A 27,739-nucleotide genomic window follows, 5' to 3' on the forward strand; every position below is an offset into this window, starting at 1 on the left:
CAGCAGGAAGAACGTTCCACCTTTGCGAGCCCTTTAGCTGATGATGCTTGGATCTCCCTGCCACCCCCGCTGAGAGCCCTGCAGCCGATGACACTGACCCCACTGCAAGCCCCTGTGAGGCTCTCAGACATGGGAGCTGGTGCAGGGGGAGCCCAGGATCACAATCTTGCCTACATCTGCACCAGCAATGGGATCTAATGGGTGATCCCACATTTGTGCCTCCTGTCATGTACATGGGGCATGGCAAGAGGCACAACTGTGTGGATCACATGTTAGATTCCATTGCACCTTTACCTGCATTTGCAGAGGGGGCCCCAGATCCTGTAGTGAGGAACATCATAAAAAAAATTCCATGATGAAAATTAATAATTCTTACTTCAGAGAAAAACTGAATAATATGTAGCAAATAAGGCATAAAGATCATTTGAACAACAAAGTGTTTAATAGCTGCACACTATACAAGCAGCTCAGCATGCCATAGTGAAAGTCAGGTGCCCTGTGGAAAAAATACAGTATGTAATCATGTAATTCAAACTGTATCATGATGTATATACATAATAGGGCTGAATTAAGATTGCATGGATAACCTCAGTCCCAACATTTCTTCTTGAATGCCCCATTTTACAATCTTAAAAATATTTTGCAACGAGTATGTATGTGCGTCAAATATGCAAAAATATGCACTTGAAGGTCCTTTTAATGATTTAATCACCTTATCTTCTTAGTATATATTCACTATAGCTTAAAGTCTGAGTATGAGGCAAGGGGCTAAAACATACATTTCAAAAAACAAAATAGTTTCTAAAATTATGAAAAAAGCAGCATATCTAAAATCACTCAAAAAATAAACATAGCAGCTAATCAAAACCAGAGTCTTTTTTATACTTTATACTATGATTTAAACAATTTTGCATGGAAAGGGTTTTTAAGAACATGCTGTTCTTTCCAAGAGCACATTCATTTATCTTGCTTTAACTATACCACCTTGAGATGAGAAACCTTCAATGTACTGTGCTTGAAGATACACCAGAAATAATTCAGAAGACATTAGTACAGAACTCAACTCCTTTCTTGTTAACCTCATCACAAGAAACCTGCACTTTGGAATTTGTAATAACTACATTCAGATTTTCAGGTGAAATTTAAGGGGTATGTGTTGATCCAACACGCCATAGTTAGCTTGGGACCTACTCTTTTTAAACAAAAGAGAACTTTCTTTTCCTGCGTTATAGTCACAGCTGGAACAGAGCGCCATAAAATGGAGCCCCTATATCTATAAAACAATTTACTGATGGATGTTTGTTAGGCTTCAGAGCATATTGTAAAGTCCCTCTCTATCAGTGAGCATATATATAGGGGGCAAAAAGAAGACAAGAGGGGCCTAGGATTATGCTTTTTTTGTCTAGCTTTTCTTGTGGAAAATTTGGCAGCTGTTCTGCTGTTGCTCTTTTTCTAGGTTTTATGTACTATGATTTTTTAGGGGCCCTACAACATTTGGATAGGTCTTTTTTCTTCTTGCATGTTTAGTTCTATGAATGACAAGCACCATGAAGAGAGCTAGCTATTTATTGTTATTTCACATGCTCAAACTGAAATAAGGCTAAAAACAAAATAGAAAAGAAAATACAAATAAAAAGTAAGTGTTCTCTGCTCTTTTCCTTGTCCTGTGACAGCACTGCATACACTTTTCTTTCTTCACTGGCCTAGGCAAATTTGACGTGCTCACCAAGAACTGAGTTACAGTTTAGTTCATTCTCAGTCTATTGAATCACCTGCTTTCCTTCCAACATCTCTCTTCTCAGAGCAGACTTTCTATTTCTTGACTGAAAAATGTAGAGACAATGGGAAACAAATATAACAGAATTTCAGTAGCTTAATCTGCAGCCTAAGATATCCAGAAGGTCAATCTTGATTGTTCTAACTGTTCGAATTAGCTTTAAAACCAATTAATATAATTTTCACATTATACTTATTTTTATTATAAATTACATGATATGCACATAGTAAGAAAAAAAGTGGTTTGTTCTTCCACTAGTTAAAATTTACAAGTATATAAGTGTTTTTAAACCAGAATTAAAGCTATCTGGTAATGCCAGCAATTCTATCACAAATATATTAAGGTTCATAAATAAAGTTTTACAAAATAATCCAAATAGTGTTAAATCTATTCCTAATTTCCCATTTGATATATTTTTAAAAACCACTTTCAAATAGTCATTAAACACTATTACAGCTTCATAGTGAAAAAATTACATCTAAATAACAAATTTGGATTCAAAGATCAATTTGCAAAGAATGTTGATACATATAGTTTATCAGTGTTAAGTGTGTGTGTTGGGGAGGAGTCTGGCAGGGGGGAGGGTGGGAATATATGAACCTATCAAAATCAGCAGTTGTAGAGATGCAACAGTACATTCTTGTATTAGTTTGTTTGACATATTTCATAATTGGACGCTGTGTTCTAACCCTCTTAAAGCATCAAAAAAGCCAAGACTGAAATTTAAACCCTTAATCATGTGAAGGTTTGACAAGTCTGATGTCCTATGCTTGCTTGGTATATTGGGGCTCAGGTAGGCAGTTTTAACTGAAATTAATATGCTGTATTCTGTATATGTTGTTATGAGTAAAACTAGTTCATGTTTAGAATATGTTAATCTTGCAGGTCCCTAAAAATTAACAGTGTCATAAAAAAGCTATAGAATGCTTTGACAATTCATTTACAGAATAGAATATGTAATAGAAGAATGGTTTCAGTGGATTCCCCTATACAATATCATGATTACTGTCATCTGATCATAACATAAGTACAACTAACACAGCTGCCATGTCAGCTTCTCTTCAGGGGCTAGGTCTTAATCATAAATCAGCTGAATGACTAATTCAACATTGTTAAAACCAGCAAGTAGCTGCTTGGAGCCATTCCAGTTTTTACATCTTTCAAAAGGTCAATACACCTACTCAAGCACACAATAGTCCTATCTTTCACAGTGTTTTCTTCTTTTTTAGGATTGAAAAATAACATGTTACCACTTAAATATAAGTATGTTTTAACTAGCAATTAAAATGTTCATTAATTCTGAAAGGGTGACCCAGTAAAACAAAGACAATTTTAGTTTTCCTCTTGCATCCACAATCAAAAACCTCTCCTCCTCTTTGCTGATGCTTTAAATACTTTTCTAGTTGTAAAAGACCAATGAAAACATTTACTGCTGAGTATTTCCTGTATTAACCTCAACTGTTAAAACAATATCACGAATTAAACTCAATAAGAAACTTTGCTCATTGAACAACTAACCAAAATGCAGCTCTGATTAAGAACATGAACCTAAAATAATCACAAATTAAAAGGCATCTAGCAGTAAAATATATTCTAACCATTTGTATCCGTTTGTACTGCCACGAATGATGAAAGCCTACCATTAGCATCCTCCATAGTAAAATTTATTCTGCACTTTAATACAAAAGCTATGTTGCATAAACAGAGGATTTAAAGCTGTAGCAGAGTGGCTGAATGAAGGAAAATGGCAATCTTGCTGGCTCCAGTAGATGCCATTCCCTATCACACAATGTTTCCCACTCATAAATACATGACAAATACTTCCTCAATCATTTTTTACGAGCAGGGATGCACAGGGGGTAGTCAATGGCTAGCTTGAGGGAAAATAGGAACAGCAGGAGGCAGAAACTGTACTGAAAATGGCTATGTGGTAAATTCTCTTCTGGAACATCACTCAGCTACCCGGGCTTTGATCTTTCAGCTACAATTACACTAACATCCATGAGATCTGGATTTTTTTTAAAATCTAAATCATTAGTTGTGCATAGAAATAGTTAAATCATGTTATTATATGACTTCCCAATTTAAACATCTAGATTTTTACAAATTAAAAATTGTAAATTACACAAAGGTTTGCTTTCTACTGGCTATAACCATATCATCACCACAACTGGTCTCACAAAAACAGGGGGTGACTGGAGACAGCTAAATCACAGACTGGCGTCTCCTAAGTAGTCTGTCTACTATTAGGGTCTGGGAAATGGTATTTACTGTACAATTAGAGCTAGTAAGCTCTACCTGTAATCATCCAAATACAGGTGTGAGGATCCCTTTTGGACAAGGAAACTGACTCATCCATTTACACATAACTCTGGTGCCTGTAGAGTTATAATAACCCTCAGGAAACTTTGACATGTGCACTTAAATCAGGATGGTAGTGTTTACTGCATTAAAGTCAGGTGATACATTTTTTTTAAAGAATTCCTTTTTTACTCTAAGAATTTAATGAATTAATTGTGCATTTACAAAATGTTCTGCCAAGAAAGACCTTACTCAAAACAACAGAATCTGACTTACAACAGGAAAAAGAAAAAGAAAAAGGTGTCTTGGTTCCTATAAATTTTCCACGTAAAAAAACTGAATTTTCCAAATTCTTGCCATTTAAAGGTTAAATCTAACTTTTTGGTTTTGGTTTTTATTTTTTTTAAAACACAAATACAAAATGTCTTGGAGTAGCAACAGGACAGTTTTAGTTGCAGTAATTTCACAGAATTTATTCTAATGATTTATTGGAGTTAACCATCTGACATTAATTATTGTTTTGGCTTCTAGTCTATGAATGTTTATTTTTCAGTTTAAAGCCTTCTCACTCTTTGATATCATATGGAAATGAGAATTTTTAATGGAAAATTGAAACCATGTGCATCTAAGTACTTAATGAAGTACAGGGAGAAACAGAGGGCATATTTTAGGCGAATTCAGATATTCTGCATTGGATACTTCTGATTGGTTTGGATGACTAAATGCATATCTGTTCACAAGTACACATATGTATGCCAGAAGTTCAAAACCTCACAAATAAAGTGATACACACATACAGACAAGTATGAAATTTGTTGTTTATGAAATTTTAAACACAAAGATATTAAAATTAATCTTTACAGCATTCTATTCATCTGTCCCTCCTCCCCAAACTATCTCATCTGTAGTTTCTTATAACAAGATTATGTGGTGTTTTCCCAAAATGGATCCCCACCATGTCGCCACCAATTGGATCTTCATCCAGTTCAATGAATGTCTGATAGGCAGTTTTCAAAATCACCATGCACCTGAATCATAATATTGACATTAAGAAGAATACTTAAGTAAAAACTGCACATGGAAGAAAAAAATACTACCTGTAGGAAAGATGACAACTTGTAAGAGTAAGGGTGGTCAAAGTAGGCCTACACACTAAAATCAAACTGTAAAATGTCTTCTTGTGTGTGTGTGCATGCATGCATGCATGCATGCATGCATGTGCATGTGTACACAAATACCGACAGTGGCAAGCAATGCTGGCACTCGCATGCAAATGGGAAGCATATTGTTGAAATGTTCAACATAAATTTTAAGTCACACTTCAAAATATTTGTGCTCCAAAGCAAATTACTCTTTCAGCATATAAACAAATGAAAAAGTTTTTAAGCATCACTATTTAAGTGACGTTTGAAAAAAAAAGTTTTAAATAAGAGTAATGGGTCATAACCATTTTTAAATATTTATTTTCCTAACATGTATCAAGTCTCTCTAAAATTCCAAGAGGAAAATTAGGATTTGCTTCTTTTCTGTAAATTCATTAGAGGCTTTAACTCCATTGTACGTAAACAGGATTCCAACGGAAATATTACAAATATAAAAGTAATAGCAATTTATATTAATCAAAACAACAAGAAAAACCTTTAGTATTATAATATCAAGGAATTATGCACCTTTCAGAAATGTGAAACACAAAAGGTGAATTTATATATTTAACCAGAGTAAACTCACCATTTATTTTTCTTTCTAATGTAGCATTTTTCAGAGAGGTTAACCAAGTAGATCATTGGTTTTGAGGTCAAAAACAAGTGCTTGTTCAACACATCGATCTAAAAGCGAGAATATAAGATAGAATTTTAAAAACAGATGTTATAGTAACTTGAGCTAAACAACTGTTTATAACTCAGTTTCTTTTTATTCTTTGTATTTAAGAATGCAAACGATTGTTTAAATATCAATGTTATACTTCAATAAACATAACATTTACTAATAAACAATACACTATAAGCATCATGGATTCTTTTTATACATTTTTAGCAAAGACAGACAGAAGCAGGTAGCAATGTTAAGAGTCAAAGAACGGGGTAGTATTTATAGCCTACTTACCTCTTTGTCATTCCAATCATGATAGAAGCGGACAGGCTTCTTTTCATCTATTACCCAGGTTTTGATTTTGCACATTATGTCCTATACAGGATTAAGAAAAACAAAGTCATTAAAGTAGATGATGAAGAAGAAACTCAGCTGGATACCAGACAATTAATTTTCCATAAACAAGATATTTTGATACCAAAACACAGAATGTACAATCAAATTAAAAATTAGGTAATAACTTTTAAACACAGCCAAGCAAATATATTTACATTTTTTATCTGAGAAGTTAAAAAAAAAATTACCATTTTATATGCACTAAAAGGCACACTGAGTGTTAATACCAAAAAAACCCAAAAAACCTATGCATTTAACTTGTTAATTATAGTATTTTCAGTAGGTTCCTTCTTCATCAAAAAATTAGTAGAGCTCATAAAACATATGTAAAAATCCAGCACATTTTAGACTGCTTTTCCAACTCAGTAAGACGCAACATTTCAGTATCCAGTGGGTAAGACCACATACACTATAAACATGCTATTAAGAAACGGGAATGGGTGGGAAAATACAGAGTGAATATATTTTTTAAATTGTTAGCAAAAGAAACTGAGCCTATTATTGATGATCCACCCTTCAAGAAATTAATTCAACTGGCCAAAGGCCTTTTTATTCTGCATTAATTTTTTGCCAACACCTTCTCCCTCCCCCCAAAAATGAAACCTGCCAAAGCCTCCATTACACAATGGCAAGAGCCTTGCACTGGTGACCTCCAACCAGCTGCATTCACTTTCAGAACATCTCTCTCTGCAGGAAATCTAAAGGCCTTTTAGTTAGCAAGCTAGTGTGCATTCAGAAGGAGTAACTGCAGGAAGAGCCCAATGTGCTTTGTTTCTCTGGCCTTTCTTCACAGAAAGATTAATCATCTGTGAAATGGAAACGGCAAACAGCAAGTGACACAAACTGAACCCTTCAAGCCTTTCCTCATCAGTTTTGTGGTTCTGAATCTGAAAGCTGCGTGTGGCAAGGTTCTCCTTACAGGCAGGTGTTAATAAAAGGCTCTTGGGTCTCAAAGGTCAAACTTGGCTCTTATAGGAGTAGTGCATTTCAGTCATCTATTTTTGTGGTAGATAATTTATGGTCATGCTTTAAATAATATATTTCTCAAAAGTTATCATTGACATAATTTAGAATTAAAATATTTAGCATACAAATATTTAACTCCTTCAATGTTTTTTGATGCATAACTATTTATTCTCACTGATCTGTAGGGTAAACATATTTATAAAACAGTTATAAATAGCCTCACTATTTAGTATACCTTCTCTTCCCAGTCTTGCAGATGCTTTAGGGGAAAAAACAAGGAAAAAGCTCTTCTTAATCCTCAGATCCTGATTTGAAACCCTCCAGGAATAGGACTCCCCACAGATTTTAACAAGGAAGGGGCACACTGAAAACTTTTAATGAAATCTAACATGTTCTGACTAAGAATAATCACTTTTACTCTTCTATAACTGAATTTCACTCATAAATGTTAAAAAGTGGCTAATATAACACCATTTCCTACAAGGAGAAGATCAAAGTGCTATATTACAAATGCATTATGATTAAAAAAGCACTGTGCAGCCTTGCTATTAACTGTTCTTTAAACCCTAAAAGGCTTCCCATAGATCTCACTTGGCACTGCATATACAACCTTTGACAAGTAATGTAGACCATTTTTATTCATTGCCTAAAATTGTAGGCAATTATGTGCGTCACACTGGCCACCTGCAAATTCTGAATGCCTGCTCCAGTTGTCAGAGCAAAAAAACTAATGTCGGAGGGGATTAATCTAGGGGGAGAGAGTCCTCTTTAATGGCTCCAGCAGGTGAAATGGCCCAGCTGGTTACTATGATGAGTGGCCAGAACAGCTTATGTAGAGACATGCAACAAGATTACACATAAAGAAGAAAACAGTGGTACCATCTTATCTTTAACCCTATGTGCTTTTCTCCCCCCATTAATCAATAAAAACAGATACAGGAAGTAATAATACTTACACATACATTTTAAATGTAGAGTGCTATTCTCAGCTTTTTTTCATTTTAAGAAATATTACATTTTCAACCAATCCTGCTAACTAGTGAAGGAATTTTGCGTAATTTTTCAGATTTTAAAATAAGTTTGGATATCCTTAAAGCCCCATGAAAAGGGCTTTTGACATAAATTTCCCCAATAGCAATACATTATATTACATTAATTAAGGACACTCAAAATGGAGATAAAAAATTTGAAAGGAATTACGTTGTAATTAGAGTTCTTTGAATGTAGTATTTTTCTTAGAACCATACGCTAGTCTTTCGGGGCCAATTAGTTATATTTCTGAAGTTGTCTGTATGAAAGGGTGAATATATCAAAATTGATATGCCCAGGTATATTTTTGATTTAGCCCCTAATTATCCCAGCAGAAGACATAAAAGGACACGGGCAGTTAGGTGGCTTAGAACCTCCAGAGAACTTCAATGCAGGTGCAACAAGAAATGTTTGTCCTCTCTGTTAAGTAAGTATATTCTATAGATGCCACACAAAATTATATAAGGGCTGTCGTTTTAATAGACAGCATATGCAGGATCAGTAATACAAACTTTTCCTCTAACTTGACTGCTTTAAACTGACATGTAAATCCACGTTGACACCTATAAGAATCTAAGTTTTCAAGGTGTTAAGATTTAGGTGCCTAACTTTAGGCAGCCAAATCCACAATTGCTGTCCTACAGGAATACTTAATTGCAAACTCTCCTCACAACTGTCTGTCAATTTTCATTTTGTTAACCAGAATTTCATAAAGCATATATAGTTGCATAATTTCAAGCTTATTTATCATCTGTAAACAGAAATTAACTGAGTATCAGACAACTTTCTCTTTAGAAAAGACACAAAAAAATTAAACTAAAACTAACATCTGTCTGATCTCAGGATTTTTTTTCTTGGCGGGGTGAAGGGGAAAAGAAGAAAGGGAGGAGATAAAGGGAAGAATTTGGAAGTAAATCCTCTAAACCAGAAAAATATTTTTTTTCTCTACTGCAATCCTGAGACAGTTTGTCAGTAGAATTTAAAACAGGTAGCCTGAAAAATTAAAGAAGAGGAGATGAACTAAGGTCTGCTGACATCCATGCCAGAGTCAGACTTAAATGAGACCTGATTTGATTTACGAATGACAATAAGAACAAAGGCAACTACTGCTGCATATTTCTCATGCAGCAGCTGCCTCAGTGTTCTGGGGTAAAATAAAACAAACAAGTAAAAAAAGCAAACAAACAAGATGTTTTCATGTTTTATTTAAAATTTTATATTATTTGTTGTCTAGTTTTATTTGCTGCTTCTATTTAGGCTTAAGAAAAAGAATGTTAATTTACCTTTTACCTTATGTGACTGAGATTCATTCATTCACAAAACATTCATTTACAAATATCTAATCATCAACCTAGGTGTTAGCACTGGCCTAAAGAAATACAAAGAGATGATCTGACTTGTTACATCAGGAATGGTCAATCCCATTCTTTACTTTGATGTCATTCTTTCACCAGAGAAATGACCTGTTTCTGCCTGCTTAACAATGAACATATACTCATTTCTTGTCTGGGTCAGAAATGCTAAAAGTCAACACTGCCCACATACGGTAAAGTAAGAGGAAATACAACAACCACCATGAAAAAGTCAAATAATATGACAATTTTTGGCAACACTTTCTGAACATATTTTTGACAACTTACGTAGCCAACCATATTTGACAAACTAATGATTGTCCATTTGTCTCTTTGACTTGTGATGGTGCCCTTCAGGACTGACCTCTGGAGTCTTTTACCTTTGTAGGACTAAGGGTGAACCCAGTAAATCTTGGCAGTTTAGAGGACAAATAAATACAGTCAAGTTATGTTTATTAGCTTAGGGAATTTCAGATACAGGGAAGAAGAAAAATGTGTACTTACTCATTAAAGGCTATTAAATACTTTGGGTGAATGAAAGTAGTAATATGTCACTGTGCCAAATATTCTGTACAGCATCAAGGACTAAATAACCAAGGTTTGAAAAATTTACTTGCCTACCTAGCACAAAGTAAATCAGAAGCTTTCTGTCCTAAACTGGAAGGGCATGCCATTAATTTCTACAGAATTTAAGTTTTTATTTTTAATAAAAAGGTAAGTTAGTAGTTGTAAAGATTATTCACTTGATATTTGAAAGTCTAAATGCAGTCCTTCCACAGTCTGCAGATAGAGTTTATAAGAGCTCAGGAAGAGAAACATAACCATTGAAAGTTTGATGGCACACTTACTGGGGAAATGATAATGAAGATTTTTCACTGGTACATAGTGATATAGATTGTTAGTTAAGCTGGCCCAGTGGTTCTCAGCCTTTTTAGACTCAGGGCATCCCTTGGAAAATGCCAGCAGTTGGCTTTCACTTGTTTTTTGACCACGTAAAGGTAATAGGGCAATTCTTCTGTTGCAAAGAACTCAGAAAGACCAAAGCAGGTCAGAATGCTTTTGACACTGGATTCCTACTTCAAATCTACAGGTTTAATCTTGTGAATCGTATATGGTGAATTATGTTTGTGTATATATTGGGCATCATCCTGCAACATCTTTAAAATGATCTTGCAGCATACTGGTTAAGAATCACTGAGACACAGGCAAATAAAATGTGCTTTGATAATGCCATACATCTGAAGACAAAAATAAAAATAAAGGATATACCATAATTACATTATAGGGAACTCCATCTTGGGGTCAGAGTAGATAATCAGTTGAACATGAGTTTCCACACTCCACAGACCAAACAGACTAACTGTGATCTTTCAATGTATAAACAGGAGAATATTAAGTAGGAATAAAGAGGTTTTATTATTGCTGTATTTGGCACTGTTGTGGCCATTACTGGAACAGTATGTCCAGTTGTGGTATCCACTCTGCAAGAAGAAGACTAAAGAACTAAAGAGGGTTCAGAGAAGAGCCATGAGAATGATTAAAGGATTCAGAAACATGCTTCATAGTGAGAGACTCAAGAAGCTAGTCTGATAACAGACTATATAGTTGTACATACATAATAAACAGCAAAAACTCAATGACTGGAAGCTGAAGCAATACCAATTCAGATGAGGAACAAGGCACATATTTTTAAACAGTAAAATTATCTAAATTTTAAAAGAAGCTACTTAGGAGTACAGAGGATTCTCCATGTTTTGAAAGCTCAGTTCAAGATTAGACATTTTTCTAAGAGTTATACTCACAGCTACTAGACTGAAATGAGAATTAAATTTAAGGAAATCTTATGGTCTATGACAGGGGTTTTCAACCTTTTTTAATAGGTGTACCCCCAGCAGCCCCCTTTTTTAGTAAGTGCTCACCCCAGGGGGGTGAGCAGCCAGATGCAGAGCTATCATTTAAGGGTGAGCAAAAAGAATTGTGGGACTGCAATGGGAGGTGTCCATACCAGTGCCATCAATTCTTCCATTCAACTGTAAACAAGAGAACTGGTACAAGGCAGCATCTGTACGAGCACTGAGACCCAAAACAATTACAGTACCATTAAATACATCAGTTAAAACATTATAAAGCGTCCAAGGTGGCTCCATTTGTGTTGACTCCAAAAATTCTTCAGTGTAGACAAACCCTGTGAGTCCTGGAGAAGTCTGCAGTTACGGAAATACATTTGTGTTAACTATGCCTGTAGCTTTTCAAAGGAAAAGGCAGATGCATTATGTGAAAAGGAAAGCTATACATTGATAGATAGATATTTTCAGTACTAACATTCCCTAAAATTCAGGATACAGACAAACTTCACTGGGAGAAAACCAAACAAAATGAAATCATACCCCTCCTTTCTAAAGAAGTCTTACTCATCCTAGGGCTTGTCTGCCCATGGAATTATTTTAGAGTAACTCTATGGGTGAAGATGCTTCATCCAGAATAGGAATACCTTTTCCTAATTAGGTTAATTCACTTTTGAAGTAGATTAATCGAGAAAAGGATACAGTATTCTCATTCCAGAATGGGTGTCCATCTATTCATAAAAAGATTAATTCTGGTATAACTAGCTAACAGGGCAGTCAGATATCAACATTCATAAAAATTTACGTTAAGGCAAAAAGACCAATTATAATCATCTGATTTGATCTCTTGGATAACACAGAACTTAAAACTTCCCTGAAATAAAGGTTATGTTTTATGTTATTCTGGACTAACTGGCTAAAAGAGATCACAAAAAAAAATTATTGCTCATTGCATAATTCTTAGACCATCATGGGTACATATCTCCTACACTACCAAAACACAGAAATCGAAATCTACCACTTAAAATGGAAAATCCACAACTTAAAAAACACTAAATAAAGAATGCCTTGCATTTGAAAGCTTGTCTAACTTTATCCCAACCAAGCAGTTGGTTCAGTAAAAGACAGCACCAAAAAATCCTTTCATATTTAAACATACTCTTAACCAAGATTCTTTGCAAAAGTCATAAATAAGTTTTAATAGGAAAAATTAGCCTTGGCACAGGCTAGTTAAGCAAACTTCTGTATGCACACTGATACAGCAAAGGAAGTTACAATATGCACTCGACCCAAAGCGTTAACACCAAATCATTTACAAACATCTGTCACAAATATTTTTCTGGTAAATTTCAAAGTGTTCCTTAGAAAGAACTCTAATTTCCTCTAAATAATCACATTAAGTAAAGTAAACAGTCCACTAAAGATTTTAAGGCATAATTACATGCATCAGTAATAGAAATATTTTCTTGAAGCCCTATGATTTACTGCTTAAGCTACTAATTACAAAAGAAAAGCTATTGGCAAAAAGTATGTTAATAAAGTACATACAAGACTTTCCCCAGCTTTCGGTCTTCCCCCCCACCTTCTTGAGTGGGAAGAACTAAGCCAACAAAATAAGACTAAAGGAATGAATAGAAATTAAGTATGGAAAACAATGAAGAAACTTCTGAAAATTCTAACTGACAACTTCTGTCATAGACATTTTTTTTTGATCCATCAATGGAAACCATGGAAAGCATATGAGGTTAGAGATCAGCAACATTCCGTTTTTCAGAGTATTATGGGAAGAAATGTTCATCACCCTGTTTGGATTGAGTTTATTTTGGTAAAGAGAAAAAGGTTCATATCTAGTCAAAGTGGGAGGAGGTATCAATTGAAGTTCCCCAGGTGCCTGTCCTGGGTCCAGTTAGCTTTGTTAATGGCTTGCAGAGTCTCCCAATGCCTGAAGAAGGGTGTTCGTGCCCAAAAGCTTGCAAAGAACTTTTTTCCAACTATTTTAGTTGGTCTAATAAAAGATATCACATCTACCCAAAGAACCTTGTGTGCCTATGTCCTTAGACCACCACAGATGCAACCAACAACCCTGCAAATACTGTACTTGGACTGGAATGATCAAATGTACAAATTCAAAAAGAGGAGCAGCAGTCAGGCTCCAGTACTGCAGAAAAGGACCTAGGGGTTAGAGTACATAAATATGAGTCTGTGTAATATTTCTGTAAACCAAACTAACAGAATACTGAGATGTATTAAACATCCTATGCAAGTAATAGGAAGTGATTCTTTTGCTCTATTTAACAATAGTGGGGCCTCATCTGGTGTACTGTATCCAGTTTTGGGCATCACACTTCAGGAAAGAAATAGATAAATTCAAAAGAGTCCAATGGAAAGCAACTGAAATTATCAAAAGTCTAGAGCAGGGGTAGGCAAACTGCAGCAGAGGGGCAGAGTGTAGCATGAGAAGGCATTTTGCTTGGCATGTGCCCCTCAAGGTGAACGGTGGGGCTGCACTGCCACAACAAGGATCAGGCCCCTCATGGTTCCCCTGCCATCCGCCTCCGGTCATGCCAATATCTTACAAGTCAAGGTTGTCGAGAACATGGTCTAGAGAACATGGCATAAGGAAGATGGGAAGAGCTGGGGTTGTTTAGTCTGGCAAAAAAGCAACTGAGGGGAAAGTAACAAAAAAAGGTCAATATAGAGGTCTTCAAATACAAAACAGGGTATTATAAAGAAAACGACAATCCTCTCTTCTCTGTGTCCAGAGGGGAAAAGAACACTGGGAAAGGAGTGGCCTCAAATTGAAACAAAAGAGACTGAAGTTAGATACTAGGAAGAACTTTCTAAGTCAGAAGGTGGTCATGTTTTAGAACAGGTTACCTTGAGATAGTGTGGAATCCCTGTCCCTGGCAGGGGTTAAGTACAAATTAGGTATACACTTGGCTGTGACAATTTAGATAGGAATGATCCTGCTTTGAGAGGGGTGGGGGTTGGACCAGATGACCTCCAGGGGTCTCTTGGAGCCATATTTTTCTCTGATTCTATAATTTACAGCAGACAACCTAAAATAATACATCACAACACAGATAGATTGTTTTTATTATCTAAATTTTAATCATCTAGATTATTACAGAATTTTTAATCATCTATCTGAGGCTTTGGGACAAATTTGTTTATTACAGAATAAGTAAGTCAAAGAGTGGGAATGTAGATTCATCCAAAGCCGTGTAGCCTATATTTCTTGACATTTATACATTTACCCTGTCACTCATGTCAATCAACAATGCTGATTTAAAAGATCTTCAGCTACTTTCTTCAAAGCTTCAATGGATTTTCTTTTATTTCGAAAAATGACGTTCAAGTTTTCATTTTATTGTAAAGATGCTAAACTATATCCTGGGAGTATAGATGGCTCAGATAGAGGTGAAGGAATTCAAATCTATCAGATACTGATACTAACTTAATGTCACTGCCTTCCCACCACTAAATCATAAACCTGTACAAACAGAACTAGTTACATTCTACTGATAAAATGCATAAATTAATTCCATTGCCACAGGTATTTATTTTGGACTCTTGGCAGTTCAGCAAAAACACCAAGAATTAAATGAGTACAGACACAGATCCTTTGAATATCATCTACATGATAAAGAGCAAAGGCACACTGGTAGGGTAGCATGAGAAATAACACAGATTCTCCTGTACCTATTATAAATATATAGGAGCCTTTTTTCTCCAGAAACAACAATCTTAAACACTAAACTCACATATTTAGAGAGAGCCAATTTTAAAAAAATGGAAGTGGAAGAAGTTGATGCGCTTAATAAAGAGTTTATTCCAAGATTTCTTTCCCGAAAATGACACACTGTGACATCTCTCGTACTGGATAATTACTTGATTTCTCTCCAATACGTCTATATGATGCCATTTACAAAACAAATTAACTGGTGAAACTTCAACCAGAATTACTTGAAATGCTTTTGGAATGATTCCTAAAATACTTTGATACACGCAAATACAAAAGTGTATGAGAGACAGCGTGCATGAAAATATCACCACTCACCATTTGGAAGTTTTTAACTTCAACAACTAAAAAGAGACCGATTCAGAAAGAACACAGTTTCCCTGGAAAACTGCACGAGTATAATTGTAAGGATACAGAGAGAACACAAAAATGTATGTAAAAAGAACCTGTTCCAAATCCATACCAACATTACGTGATGCTGATCTTGGGCTACGATACACCACTGATTTTTAAGCAGGACTTCAAAATTATTTCACTGATGTCTCCATAACAGAAGTTGGCTACTTTTTCTGCTGACAGGCGATCAAGAAATCATTTTCCAAAGAGACTTCAAGAACAGATAACACCTTATTCAACATCAAAACTAGCTCACTACACAGAAGCTGAACCTACCAACTGTAATCAGTCTGGATTTTGAGATGAGAAATGGTTTAAAATGGGAGAGGTTAGATTATATAGATTAACGTGTAGGCAGCTGGATATACTGCGGTTCATCGTACCTGCCCTCTCTCATCTGTCAGGCATTATTTTTTTCAAGTGTTTGGAGATTTAAAATTTCTATCCAAAAAAGGCCACCACCACAATAGACAGGATTTTGCAAAGCAGGGAAGTCCTACTCACATCCACAGAAAAGACAAATTCTACTTTCAACTATGGACCACAAATCAGTTTTATACTCTCTCTTCAACCCAAAGTGAACTCCCATTGATGTCAAAAGTTTGCACAAAGATCATAGGCAGAATTTTTTTTTTATTTAAGTAGCAAACTTTTAGTACATTATTATTAGATTAAATATCAATGGGAAAATATGCTTGCCCTTAAGCATGAATGCTATTTCTAAATTGTATTTCTTTTCTTCCATGTCCTCCTCCTCTTCTTTCCTTAACTTTTCAGGTCTTTTCATCAATAGATCTCAAAGCACTTTAGAAAAGAAGAGAAAGAAAAGTGAGGAAGATATTATTGTAGTTACACATCTTTTTGTTCAGAGGGAAGGAGCGCACAAGGTAAAGGAAATGAAGGTAGAATAAGTGAGTATTTATATTTGATTGAACTGTAGTCATTCAAAATTTTTTCAATCCACCTGTTCTCTTGGGAAAATTAAACGTAGAGAAAATCCTTTGAATTTCTCTGAAAGAGGTGGCCTCACTGGATAAAAACAGGAATGGGAAGGAGGGAGAGACCAGAACTTTACAGAATACCACCAGTTAAAAGTAACTGCTAAAGCCATTTTGTTTTCTCTTAAATTTTGGATCCATTCCCCTGAAAAAATGGAAATATCTATAAAAGATATAACTGAAAAGTCAAATAAGCCTACCTGGCCTATATTCTGTTGCATGATTCACTTCTCGAAAGGATGGGAGATTCACAATTACAGATAATGAAATGAAAGTTGCAATCAAACATTTCCCTTCTTATACATATAGCCAGTTTTAAAACCTATTCTTAATAAGAAATGTTAGTACAGAGTTTTGTATACTCAAACAGGAGAGCCAGGACACTGTAGCATTTACAAAGCCATATAATCAACATGGTGACAACATTACACATTATCTTCCATAGGGACCTTTCCTCCCACATCACATGGAAATGGACAATTCAAAGATGGAACAAACTAGGAATGTACAGAAAAACCAAATAAACACCCAATATACTGTTTTAATTTGTAGTTGACAAATAAAAGATAATTTACCCTATCAATAATATGTGCAAGTCACGAGGCAGGTTGACCTTGTGGGTTGATCTACTTCAGCTTTTTTCTTTACATTTCCCCAGCCCAGCTCCTTGTCACTCCAGTTAAGGGAGAAATAAGTCGGTCATTGTGCCCAAATTTTTGTACACTGAGCACGTGCAAAGGGTTTACATGCTCTTCAATACACAGAACATGTTAAAGGATAAAAACTGAAGTTCATCATAACCTGGTGAATGTATGACCAGGATCATCCCTCTTTAGCATCTAGGAAAGGAAAAAGAAGTTACAGTCCTAACCATACCACCAGTCCTAGTTTTGCCTTGAGATTTGCAGATCCTCACTATCTATCTGTTCTGGTGACTGGTCTATAAGGCTGATCAGGAGTAAATTGGTGAATAATCAGGGTTTAAAAAATGGAAAAGGTCTTTTTGCTTTTGTTCACAACAATGTATTTACTTATTACAGGAATCTATAATTTATAATGCACGTACAGAGGTGTGTGCTCTGCATATTACAGGCTTATTACGAACCAAAATCCTCTTTAAATCCCTTTATAAATTTCATATCTGGATTTAATATTTTAACTCATTACTGTCTTAGCTTTGAGGCTTATTTGTTTGAAGTTTTGTAAGTTTAATTAGGAGTGAAATTAATTTAGCTATAAAAATATGAGCAACTCTATCATGAAACAGAATAATGGTATTCTCTTACTGGAGTACCTGTTAACTGTACATGGCAGACATCAGTCATTCTGTTTAGAGGTTTCTCAGTTTTATCCAACAGGAGAGAGAGGCATACAGCTGGTAGTTGTCACAACCCAAAGTTGTGTTTTTTTGTTTTTGTGTGCTTTGGCACCGCTAAATTATGTCCCCGCCAAATTGCAGCTCCTTTGCACGGTAGAGTTTTCTGCTGCAATAGAGAACCCGCGTGCAAAACAGTATTTCCCGCCAGTTTGTAGCCTTCTTTGCATGGTGCATTTCTTTTGCATCATAGTGATGCACGGTGCAAAGGAGTTCCCGCCATTTGTATTTAGATTCACGCCACATTATTGGCCGACCCTAAATTATGCACACGTGGCGGCTAGCGATTGGCTTGCTAGCCATATAAAGAGCTTGGGAGGTTTCCGCCCAAGTTGGAGAGAGAGAGACAGAGACAGAGACAGAGACAGAGACAGAGACAGAGACAGAGACAGAGACAGCAAGCAAGCAAGCAAGCAAGCAATTGGAGTTTGGGAGAAAGCGTGAAGATTTCTAAGTGCTGCTAATCCCTCGAACCCAGCTTCTTTTTCTCCTTAAGAGGGCAATAGAGGGCCGACTTACCGAACCCACGGAGTCTTAACAACTCCGGGGGCCTATTTACCGAACCCACGGAGCTTCAACCACTCCGGGGGCCAAATGGCCTCTAGCCTCTCCCCGTCGCCGAGTGCAATCCTAAGACGTATCCCTTTCCTTTGAAACTACCGAACCCGCGGAGCTTCAACCACTCCGGGCCAATTACCAAGCCGAACCCGCGGAGCTTCAACCACTTGTCGGAGTCCTCTAGCGAGGACTTAAGCGGAGCTGAGCCTGGAAAACTGTCCAGCCTACACCACGACCATCTTTGGTGTAAGTAAACAATCTTTTAATCAACCATTACACGTCCGTAACTAATTCTAGCTCGCCACCATTCTTCTTTGACCCCATGTGCCTGGGCTGCTGGCCACAGCCTGCGTGCGCAAAAACGGGTCCGCATATCGCTCCCGGCTCGCACATGGCGACATGGACGAGATCGGGAGGCGGCCCGCACAGTAGTAAACATTTCCTCAGTCTTAATACAGGAGATGCACAAGATGTGGTGACCCATGATACTCTGCACAGGTTCATACTAGCATGCTCAAGAAAATGGACAAGAATATTCCTGCTACATTCATAAGGGCAATTCTGAGTAAAGTAAGGAAAGAAAATAAGACCATCCTAAGACCTAGACTAAACATTTTGGTTTTGGCAGTTTATAGCAGAAGCAAATCTCAGTTTCTGACTCAGCAACAGACTTTAGGCTTTTGGTGTAAAGCTACAAAAGCAACAGGCTGAATTTTACAATGGTTAATAAGTCAGGTCAATTCCTCCAAGGAGAATGGTATCCTATTTACAGGTGGCAATGACAAGCCATCTGGATGCCAGTTGAGAATCTGTAGCATAACAGTGAAAAGCACTAACTATGGAGCCATTTAGGCCAGGATGACTTTTCATTTGACATTAAGGTCAATAACACTGCATATATTACTAAGCAAGTTTAGATTGAATTAAATCAGTTAGGATTTTAACACAAACCTGTCTCAAGCAAGTGTTTACACTATAAGTAAGCCTTCAAAGGGTTCACTGGTGGTGCAATGCTTCCATCAAGAAAGGAAGTATTTCTTTTATCTGATGCAGTTGGTAACATAATATTACACAAATAATCCAAATGCCCAAAACAGCTTACCAATAAAGCTACCCTCAGCTTAATATGGAGATAAGACAGGAAACAAAAGATAAATGTTATTCATGTCAGGGCCCCTCTAGATATTCAGGTAAAGGCGTGATAGGATCTGATGCATGATCCACACAATCCACATTTGCACAGCAGGATGTGAAATTGTAGGATCCAGCATCAGAGCCTATCATGCCTTACTGCCGGTACAGGGAGAACCTGGAATTGCCATCGTAGGCTCTCCCTGCACTGGCAAGTAGAAAGCTCCAGCAGTTGTGAACCCCTAGCTGATAAGGACTCACAGCTATGGCAGCACCCCAAAGCTGCCAGGACTGAGAGTTCTATACAGGCAGTCCTCTGACTTAGGACACAATTGGTTCCTGAAAACCATGTCTTAAGTCGAAACCTCGTAACTCAGAACCCATTTTCCCATAGGAACAATGTTACAATGGGGGATTGGTTCCTAAATCAAGGCCCGATACCGTATTTTCAACAAAAATAACCCAGAATTTTGTACTCAATTATTGATGAGTAATATAGATACATTAATGTATTTATATTGTAAATAGCAATCATGTGGATTTGGAAGGACTTCTTTGCGGTGATTTTGCTGGACTTTTTGAAGGGCTCTTGGTTGGACTTTTTGAAGGGCTCTTGGCTGGAGTCTTCTCTGCAGGCTTTTCTGGAGTCGTGTCTGCTTTCTTAAAGAAACTGTCCAAGGAAGTTCGGACAAATGTTCTCCAGGGAGATGGGTGATACAGCGAACTTGTTCGCTGGTGTGGCATCGGATCAAGCATCATAAAGTCAAAACTGATGTCAGAAAGTTGAAACGGGGTGTCAATTTATAAACACTAAGTGCAAAACGTTATAACTCAAAACGTTGCAAGTCAAGGACTGCCTGCAGCTGCAGACTTTGGGTCCTGGCAGTGCCTCACGGCACTGCTAGGACCCAAAGTCCACAGCTGCAGGACTCTCAGTCCCAGCAGCTATTGGACACTGCTAGTACCAAGAGTCCTATACCTGTGGGGTACTGCTGGGAGGGAAAGTCCCATCAAGCTGAAGGATTCTCTATCCTGGCAGTTGTGGGGCACTGCTGAGGCTGAAAGCCCCCTCAGCTGTTGGACTCGCAGTTACAGTGGGAGACCCAACCACCCACGCAAATTAAAGGTGGATAGAAACTGGCTATAAAAGTTATTGCACATTTTGGTTGGACTTTTTTATGGTGTGATAGTTAAATTTGCAGGTGTAGCTGATCTAAGTTAATTGCTCAATTAACCCAGTAATTGTGTGATACATTTACATATAGAGGGGGGCCTTCATATCACTTTTCTTTGAGAAATATCATCCAAGGCCAAAAATTAATTGCTTGTTTGACTGTCGGCAGGATACGTGAGGTTTTCTTGCTTTTTCCTCTTCTGGCTCCAGAAGCTAGAACATTTTAGTTGTTTTCTCCTGTCCCTAACCCATTACTAACTGGAAACAGATATGATATATTTACCAATACTAATTCCATGCACACCCCCTACCCTCCCCCCCAGGGGAAATGCTCACAAAATTTGATACCATAATGTTCCTCCTCATCTCCTGTCATTTCAGAAACCATGAGAGTTTGGGGGGTTTTTGCAGCTCTGACAGCTGCTGTTAAGCACATGTATCCTTTTTTTTTATTTGCTTATTATGATTCCAAAATATGCTTCAATATATTAATGTTTTGTTCATAATAAAAAGTAACATGCTAGGATCACCGCTGTAAAATGTAACAATCTTCAAATAATAAGTGGTGGATAAATACAGATAAACATCTTTTTAATGTTCATATGGAAGTGACATATATCCAATCTATAAAAGAAAAATAATTCAACCCACTAGAATACTTGCAGTTAACCTATTTAAATTGCTTTCTGCATGATTATTCTAAACGTATGACTAATTTCAACTAGCAATTCTTTTTCACATTCCCTAAGAGAGCACAAAAGCTGAGTCACACTTCTAAGTTCGATATATCAAGACAGCCAAAAAATTATTTTTAGTTGATACCAAAATTTGTAGCATCTACAGTATATATTAGGGATTCCTACAAATGGAGCTATTCAGGAATAAAAGTATCCATACAGAGTTATCAAAAAATAGCTACTGCACTTAAAATTCATACTCCACCATACTCCAAATTAGCTTTCAAGCACAGGCAAGACATTACAGATGGAGCTCAACATCACTATGTTGGAGATTAACTAATAGGAGCAAATTATAGAACTTTCATTAACTTTATCAATGTGGCCCTAAGTAATTAATAGAAACGACAATAGCCCATTCTAATGATTTTTACAAGTGGATCAGCAGTCACTTTAAAATCCACTTGGAAATATTAGTCATGTTCAAAAAATGTAGGTGAACACAAAAGAAAACACACTGTTACATCAAAGTACAAATTAATAAACAAGATACCTGATAGCACACTATTTACTTACATATTCAGGTTTTAATTTCTTGTCTCCTCCTCTCACAGCTACTTTTTCTAGTTTGTCAATAATTGGCAGGATCATTTCCTCATCTTTAAGCCTAAGTTCATCGTGTATTATTTCAATGTCACGAACAGGATCTACACTTCCTTCAATGTGAGTGATATCATCATCTTCAAATGCCCCTAGAAAAGAAGGCAGACAAGGTTCCTTGGGTGAATTTGATATCTTTTATTAGACCAACCCAAATAGTTGGAGAATATTTATTAAGCAAGCTTTCAGGTTCAAAAACCCTTCGTCAGGCTAAGGAAGTTTCAGTAGCTGGTGTGTGCTCTTCCTGGATGGAATCTAAACCCCTAGAAAAGAAGAGCACTTAAGCATTAAGGCAAAACTGAAAAAAAAAAGTAACATTCACAACAATGTATTAGAAACATAAGAGTTAAAAATATATATAAAGATTTATCAGGTCCTCTAGTCCGCACTTTTCTGAAAACTGGAGCCATTAGATTAATATTTTAGCCATTAGCAGTAAACAGGTGGCCCAATTTAAAATATTTAGATATTTTAAAGCACATGATAACAGTGAAAAAAATGGAGAGGAAAATCTTATCCCAGCACTCTCACTGGTCACAAGTTTTGTGTATTAAAAAAAACCTGATATGAAGTTCTAAACAAAGAATCTTGAAGTTCTGAACCACATTATTAGGGTTTCCAAGGGAAACAGGATTTAGAAAAAAGGCCTGAAATCATGTGGCAGACCTTTTCCCTGTTTCAATCTACTTTATCACTGTGGTTCTGACGGTGATTAGATAATGAACCACTCAGACACACAATTTACACAGCAGCTAATTTCATCGGTCTGATTTGAGGGTATGGTTTTTAGGGGGCCATCAAAGAAGCAGATGAAGGTGCATTTGTCATATATGAGTGACAACCATTCACACTATCTGAACAAAATGGTGCTGGCCCTTATTAGAAACACATGCTATTATCACATATTTAAAGTTCAGTTGAAGCCATAATTTCAAATTGCCAACTGGAAACATAAGGGTAAAACAACCAGATATTACTGAAGCATGTGTACTGACTTTATGCCCTTTTGAAGACATAATGTGGCAACATAATTCAACTGGGATTTACTCTTAAATTACCAGATAAAGAACAGTGTCAGAAAAACTGGAAGGAGGACTAAAAAATATTTTTAAAGGAGAAGTTTTAAAAATGAAGTTTATAAAGTATTCCTGAACCAATCAATTTTATTGTGATGATCCATGGTATCAATTCCATAGCACTAAAAATTATGCTTACAAACTGAAGAAAACCTGAAAAACAAAAGTGATATGTCTTTGAATATTACTGTATTCACTGACTGTACTTCACAAAATGCAAACTAGTTTGTAAAGGAATCAAAGGAACAGACTTAACTTCTATTGTACCAGATACAGGAAAAAGATATAGGGTCAGTTACCAAGAGGCCACTAATTGCTAGACAGAATGCTCATTTTCTGTACTGTCATGTATTTCAGAAGTTTCTTCCTTATTGTTATCTGAAACTGTTTTAAAATAAAGGAACAAAATTTAAATTGTTTATAAACAAGTTTCAGGGTGAATATAGTAAGAAAGTTGAAGATATTCAAGTTGAAGATAAAGGATGTCAGCTGCATGGCTTATAGACAGGCTACTTGAAGGTACATGTGAAAACACTAAAAAGAGCAAAGAGGGAACTGTTCCTCTCGCATTCTCTAAAGAATATCAATTAGTTTTTCTGAACTAAGGTCATTCAACCAGAAACATGTTAGACTCTACAACAGGCGTAGCAAGACAACATAGGCCATCTGGATATAAACAAAATGCATCACAAGGTAATATTTTTCTATAGAGACAATATGATCTACAGATAATTTATAGATTAATGATCAGCACAAACATTTATTGACAAAGAAAAATTGTCTTAACTTAGGAATTATTTATCTTAAAAAAACCAAACAAAAACAACACCACAAAAAACAATATTCACTTCCTTTGACCTATCTTGGAAAAAATCAATGTACGAGAAGAAGTACCATTATGATAACCCTACAGAAAAGGGCTTTTGCTTATTTTTTTCCATTTAATACAATAACCAGTATTATCCCATGTAGCAAAAATAAAATGTCAGAGGTTTTCCCAGAGTCTAATTAGACACAAAGTAGTCAATACTAAAGTACATCGAGTTAGTTTTGGAACTTTTCCTGTATGAATGAATTACAAAAAAACAGCAATCAGAGTAAGGTCTCGAATTTATTGAATAAGATGTCAACCCCCCCCCCCCCAGTAAACAAAAACAAACAAACAGCAATTTGTTAGAGCCAGCTGCTCTTGGGCATTTCTGATTTTGAGAAAGCCAAGTAAGGACCAGATGTTATAAGGTAAGTGAACAAGTAATAACAGAACACACATTTTTATGAAACATACAAATAATTAACATGCTGTCAAGCTTTAATAAGGGGCCCTCAAACTTCTCTAACTTCTATACCAGCAATTTGCACGATATTTTATTGAGTAAAATATACTTCTACCCTCCACCAAGGCCATATTCTTTCTTCTTTTCCCTCTCAAAATCAACATTTGTTCCATATTATTTAGACTTCACATGAAGTTAATTCCCTGCTATTGTATCCTTAAAAACCAAGAAAAAAAGAAAATCAAAACAAAAGCAACCCCCCCACACACAATTTCATATCTGCCCTCCCACTTCACTTTTCAATCCTTCTTTTTCAAATGTATTCCATTATCCCTCCCAAAGTCTGCCATTCTTTCTTCTTCCCAACATTTCATGAAGGTTTCTTCACTTTTCTCCTTCCCATCCAGCTTTTCTTCACAAATGCAGCATCTATTTTCTCACAGCTTCTATAGTAATTGTACTGACTTGGAGGATTGCTTAGTCAGATAGGAAAGTTTCCTTTGATGGACTGATAAATTTCTACTCAATGCAGCAGAAAACTTGGCCTAATGTCCTTCCCCTGCATTTCTCCACCTTGTTACTGGAGTGTAGAGACCAGTTATATGTTCCTTTGCATTTGCTTTAAAATCAGTTTGCTTTCAAAGCTAGTTTCAAAAGGAAAAAGGAACTTTGTGTATAGTGGAAGAGATATTGTCCAATAAGACTTAGAGTGCTTTATTAACAAAACCTCAACTTCCCTTCAGCTAATTAGAAAAATAAATTAAGCTAAAGTGAGATAGAAAAAAAATTACAAAGAAAACAGTGTTTACTTTAAATGACATACTGATCAGTAAGTATTTGTGGACTCAAAGAAAAATCTATGTAACTTTGGTATGGAATAGTATAGAATACTAAAAAAATTACAATTTTAATTAAATAACATTTTCTACTCAGATGCCATTTGGTTTCATAATTACACTTCTCAAAAGAATACTACTACTGTCCTAGAAACAGTATGCACATTCAAAACAAGCAATAGCAATCTACAATATATTTAAAATATATATATTTTCAGACTACAGTCACTGATAAATACTTAAGTTGAATCTTCTAGAAATGACTCAACATTATCAGAAGTTTGGAAAAGCTAAATCTAAAACTCTTCCCTCTAAGATAATTAAAATCAGAAATAGCAAAGCTAAGCATAATATTTCTTTACCAATAAGGGCTCTGGGACTGGGCTGGCTGAAAAGCTCTTAGCATAATTTAGGGGTGCAACAAACACTTTTGTTCTGTATTCAGGGGCTAACAAGCATAAACCCCAGAATAAAGTAGATCAGCCTCAAAACTATCATCAAACAAGTAGATTAAGGGAAGCTGAAAAGAGCAAGAATAAGGTAATAAAGAAATTACCCTTATACTATCGGGATATTCTCCTATGCAGGAAGAATCTTCAGACAACTAGTTAAGACAATTCAAACCCACATTGCACTGATGGAATGGTGGAAGTCAGATTTAAGCTTTTGGTGAATTTTGCCAACAACAATCTATATAGAAAAAATGATCCAGAAATAAAAACTGGTAACTGACCGAGGCAACTAGATATTTTTTTGAGAAAGAAAATAAATTTGAAAGAAAGCAGGCTAGGAACATTGTAAGAAACATTTATGAGGCTGACAGCTTAAAAGAAAGTAAGCATTTCCTATTCTGTCATTACAGTTGTTCTTATGAAGATCACTAGTTTGCAAGCACATGCCACACAAAAAAAAGTCCTAACATCATTAAAGGAACATTAAAAACCATTCAAAAGTTAAAATATACCAAAGTTAAAGCTAGATGCTTGAGATGAATTATACCCTACATAGACCACGGTTATCAAGAATGCAGCCTATGGGCTGTACATGGCCTGCAAAGCCCCATCATTTGGCCCCTGAATGGACCCATGTGACATACCAGCCCTGAGGCCCAGGATGCACACTGCATGCAGCACCCTCCCTCCCACTTTCCCAACCCCACTCTGGAAGCATAGCACATGCAGCACACGTCCCACTCTGGCCAAGGTCTGCAGGGAACACTGCAGATCTTTGACTACATGAGCTAGATCTGCTATGGGCCCAAACAGCCTCATGCAACTCATCCGGCCCATGGGTTTGATACCCCTGATAAACAATACATCCGAGCTGTAAAAATAGTAATAAAGAGTACGGTCATTTGATGAAGTTTAAAATTTAAACAACTTACTATTAGGACTGTGAGAAGCTTCGGTTACTGATTCGATTCAGAGAGGATTCAGCCCAATTTGGCAGCTGAATCGTCGAACTGGGAGACCAATAAAAAAAAATCTGAATCGATCCAAAGCCTCCAAATTAATTTGGAAAAGATTCAGAGAGATTGAGAGATGGAGGCAGTCCCTTCTCACTGCTGCAGGGAGCTGGACCCGAACTCCATGCCGGTAAGTAGGGGGCGGAGAGCTAGACAGGGGCGGAGAGGACCATGGGGGGACCCCCACCAGGCCCCATCCCCTGCTTGCCCCCAGACACCCTGAGCACCCCCCGACCCCCGCCTGCTCTCCCAGCCCCATCAATGGCTGCCCCGCCTAGCCCCAGCATCCCAGCACTTTTTTTTCTTTTCTTTTAAAGCCCCACACTCACTAGCTGCTGCAGCAGCCATTGCGGCCTCTGGGAGCACATGGCAGAGACCCCCCACATGCAGCACGTGGCAGCAGGGATTCCCCCTGCCCCGGCCTGGCAGGAGTCGGTGAGCGTGGGGTTTTGTTTGTGTTTGTTTGTTTTTTTAAGTGCCAGGACACTTGGGCTGGACGGGGCAGCCATTGACAGGGCTGGGAGAGCGGGCAGGAGATGGGGCCTGTTTGATTCAGAGATTCGGCTGCTTTGGTGGAGGCCGAGTCTCTGAATCAGATTCGACCAAATCAATTCGGGACAGCGATTCAAATCACTCAATCGAATCACTGTCCCCCGAATCAGCCAAATCCAAAGCGAATACTAGCCGCTTTGCATAGGCCTACTTACTATCACTTAAGTAATGCTGGTTTTAAATAGATAATATTTAAATATATAATAATAATACTATAATTTAGGAGCGCAGCGACAAAAGATTTTTTTGGCCAATACTGATGGCCGATTATTAACCAGCCACATCAGCTGATACCGATCTGATTGCCGATATGCAGCCCTGTAGTTTGGAGAGCAGCATCTGGTGGGAAGT

At 36.8% G+C, this 27,739-nt stretch overlaps 1 protein-coding gene across 1 annotated transcript in view; it reads right to left on the reverse strand.

Annotated features, from left to right (window-relative positions):
* Window positions 1–27,739, reverse strand: part of OLA1 (Obg like ATPase 1) — a 181,388-nt gene that overhangs the window by 62,897 nt on the left and 90,752 nt on the right. Inside the window, exons 4-6 of the mRNA XM_006020797.3 lie at window positions 22,102–22,277; window positions 6,182–6,262; window positions 5,807–5,904 (exon numbers count right to left, since the gene is read on the reverse strand). Of these exons, the coding sequence (XP_006020859.1) occupies window positions 5,807–5,904; window positions 6,182–6,262; window positions 22,102–22,277 (355 nt within the window). The remainder of the gene's footprint in view (window positions 1–5,806; window positions 5,905–6,181; window positions 6,263–22,101; window positions 22,278–27,739) is intronic.

The sequence above is a fragment of the Alligator sinensis genome, unplaced genomic scaffold, assembly GCF_000455745.1.
Source record: "Alligator sinensis unplaced genomic scaffold, ASM45574v1 scaffold321_1, whole genome shotgun sequence".
NCBI lineage: Eukaryota > Metazoa > Chordata > Crocodylia > Alligatoridae > Alligator > Alligator sinensis.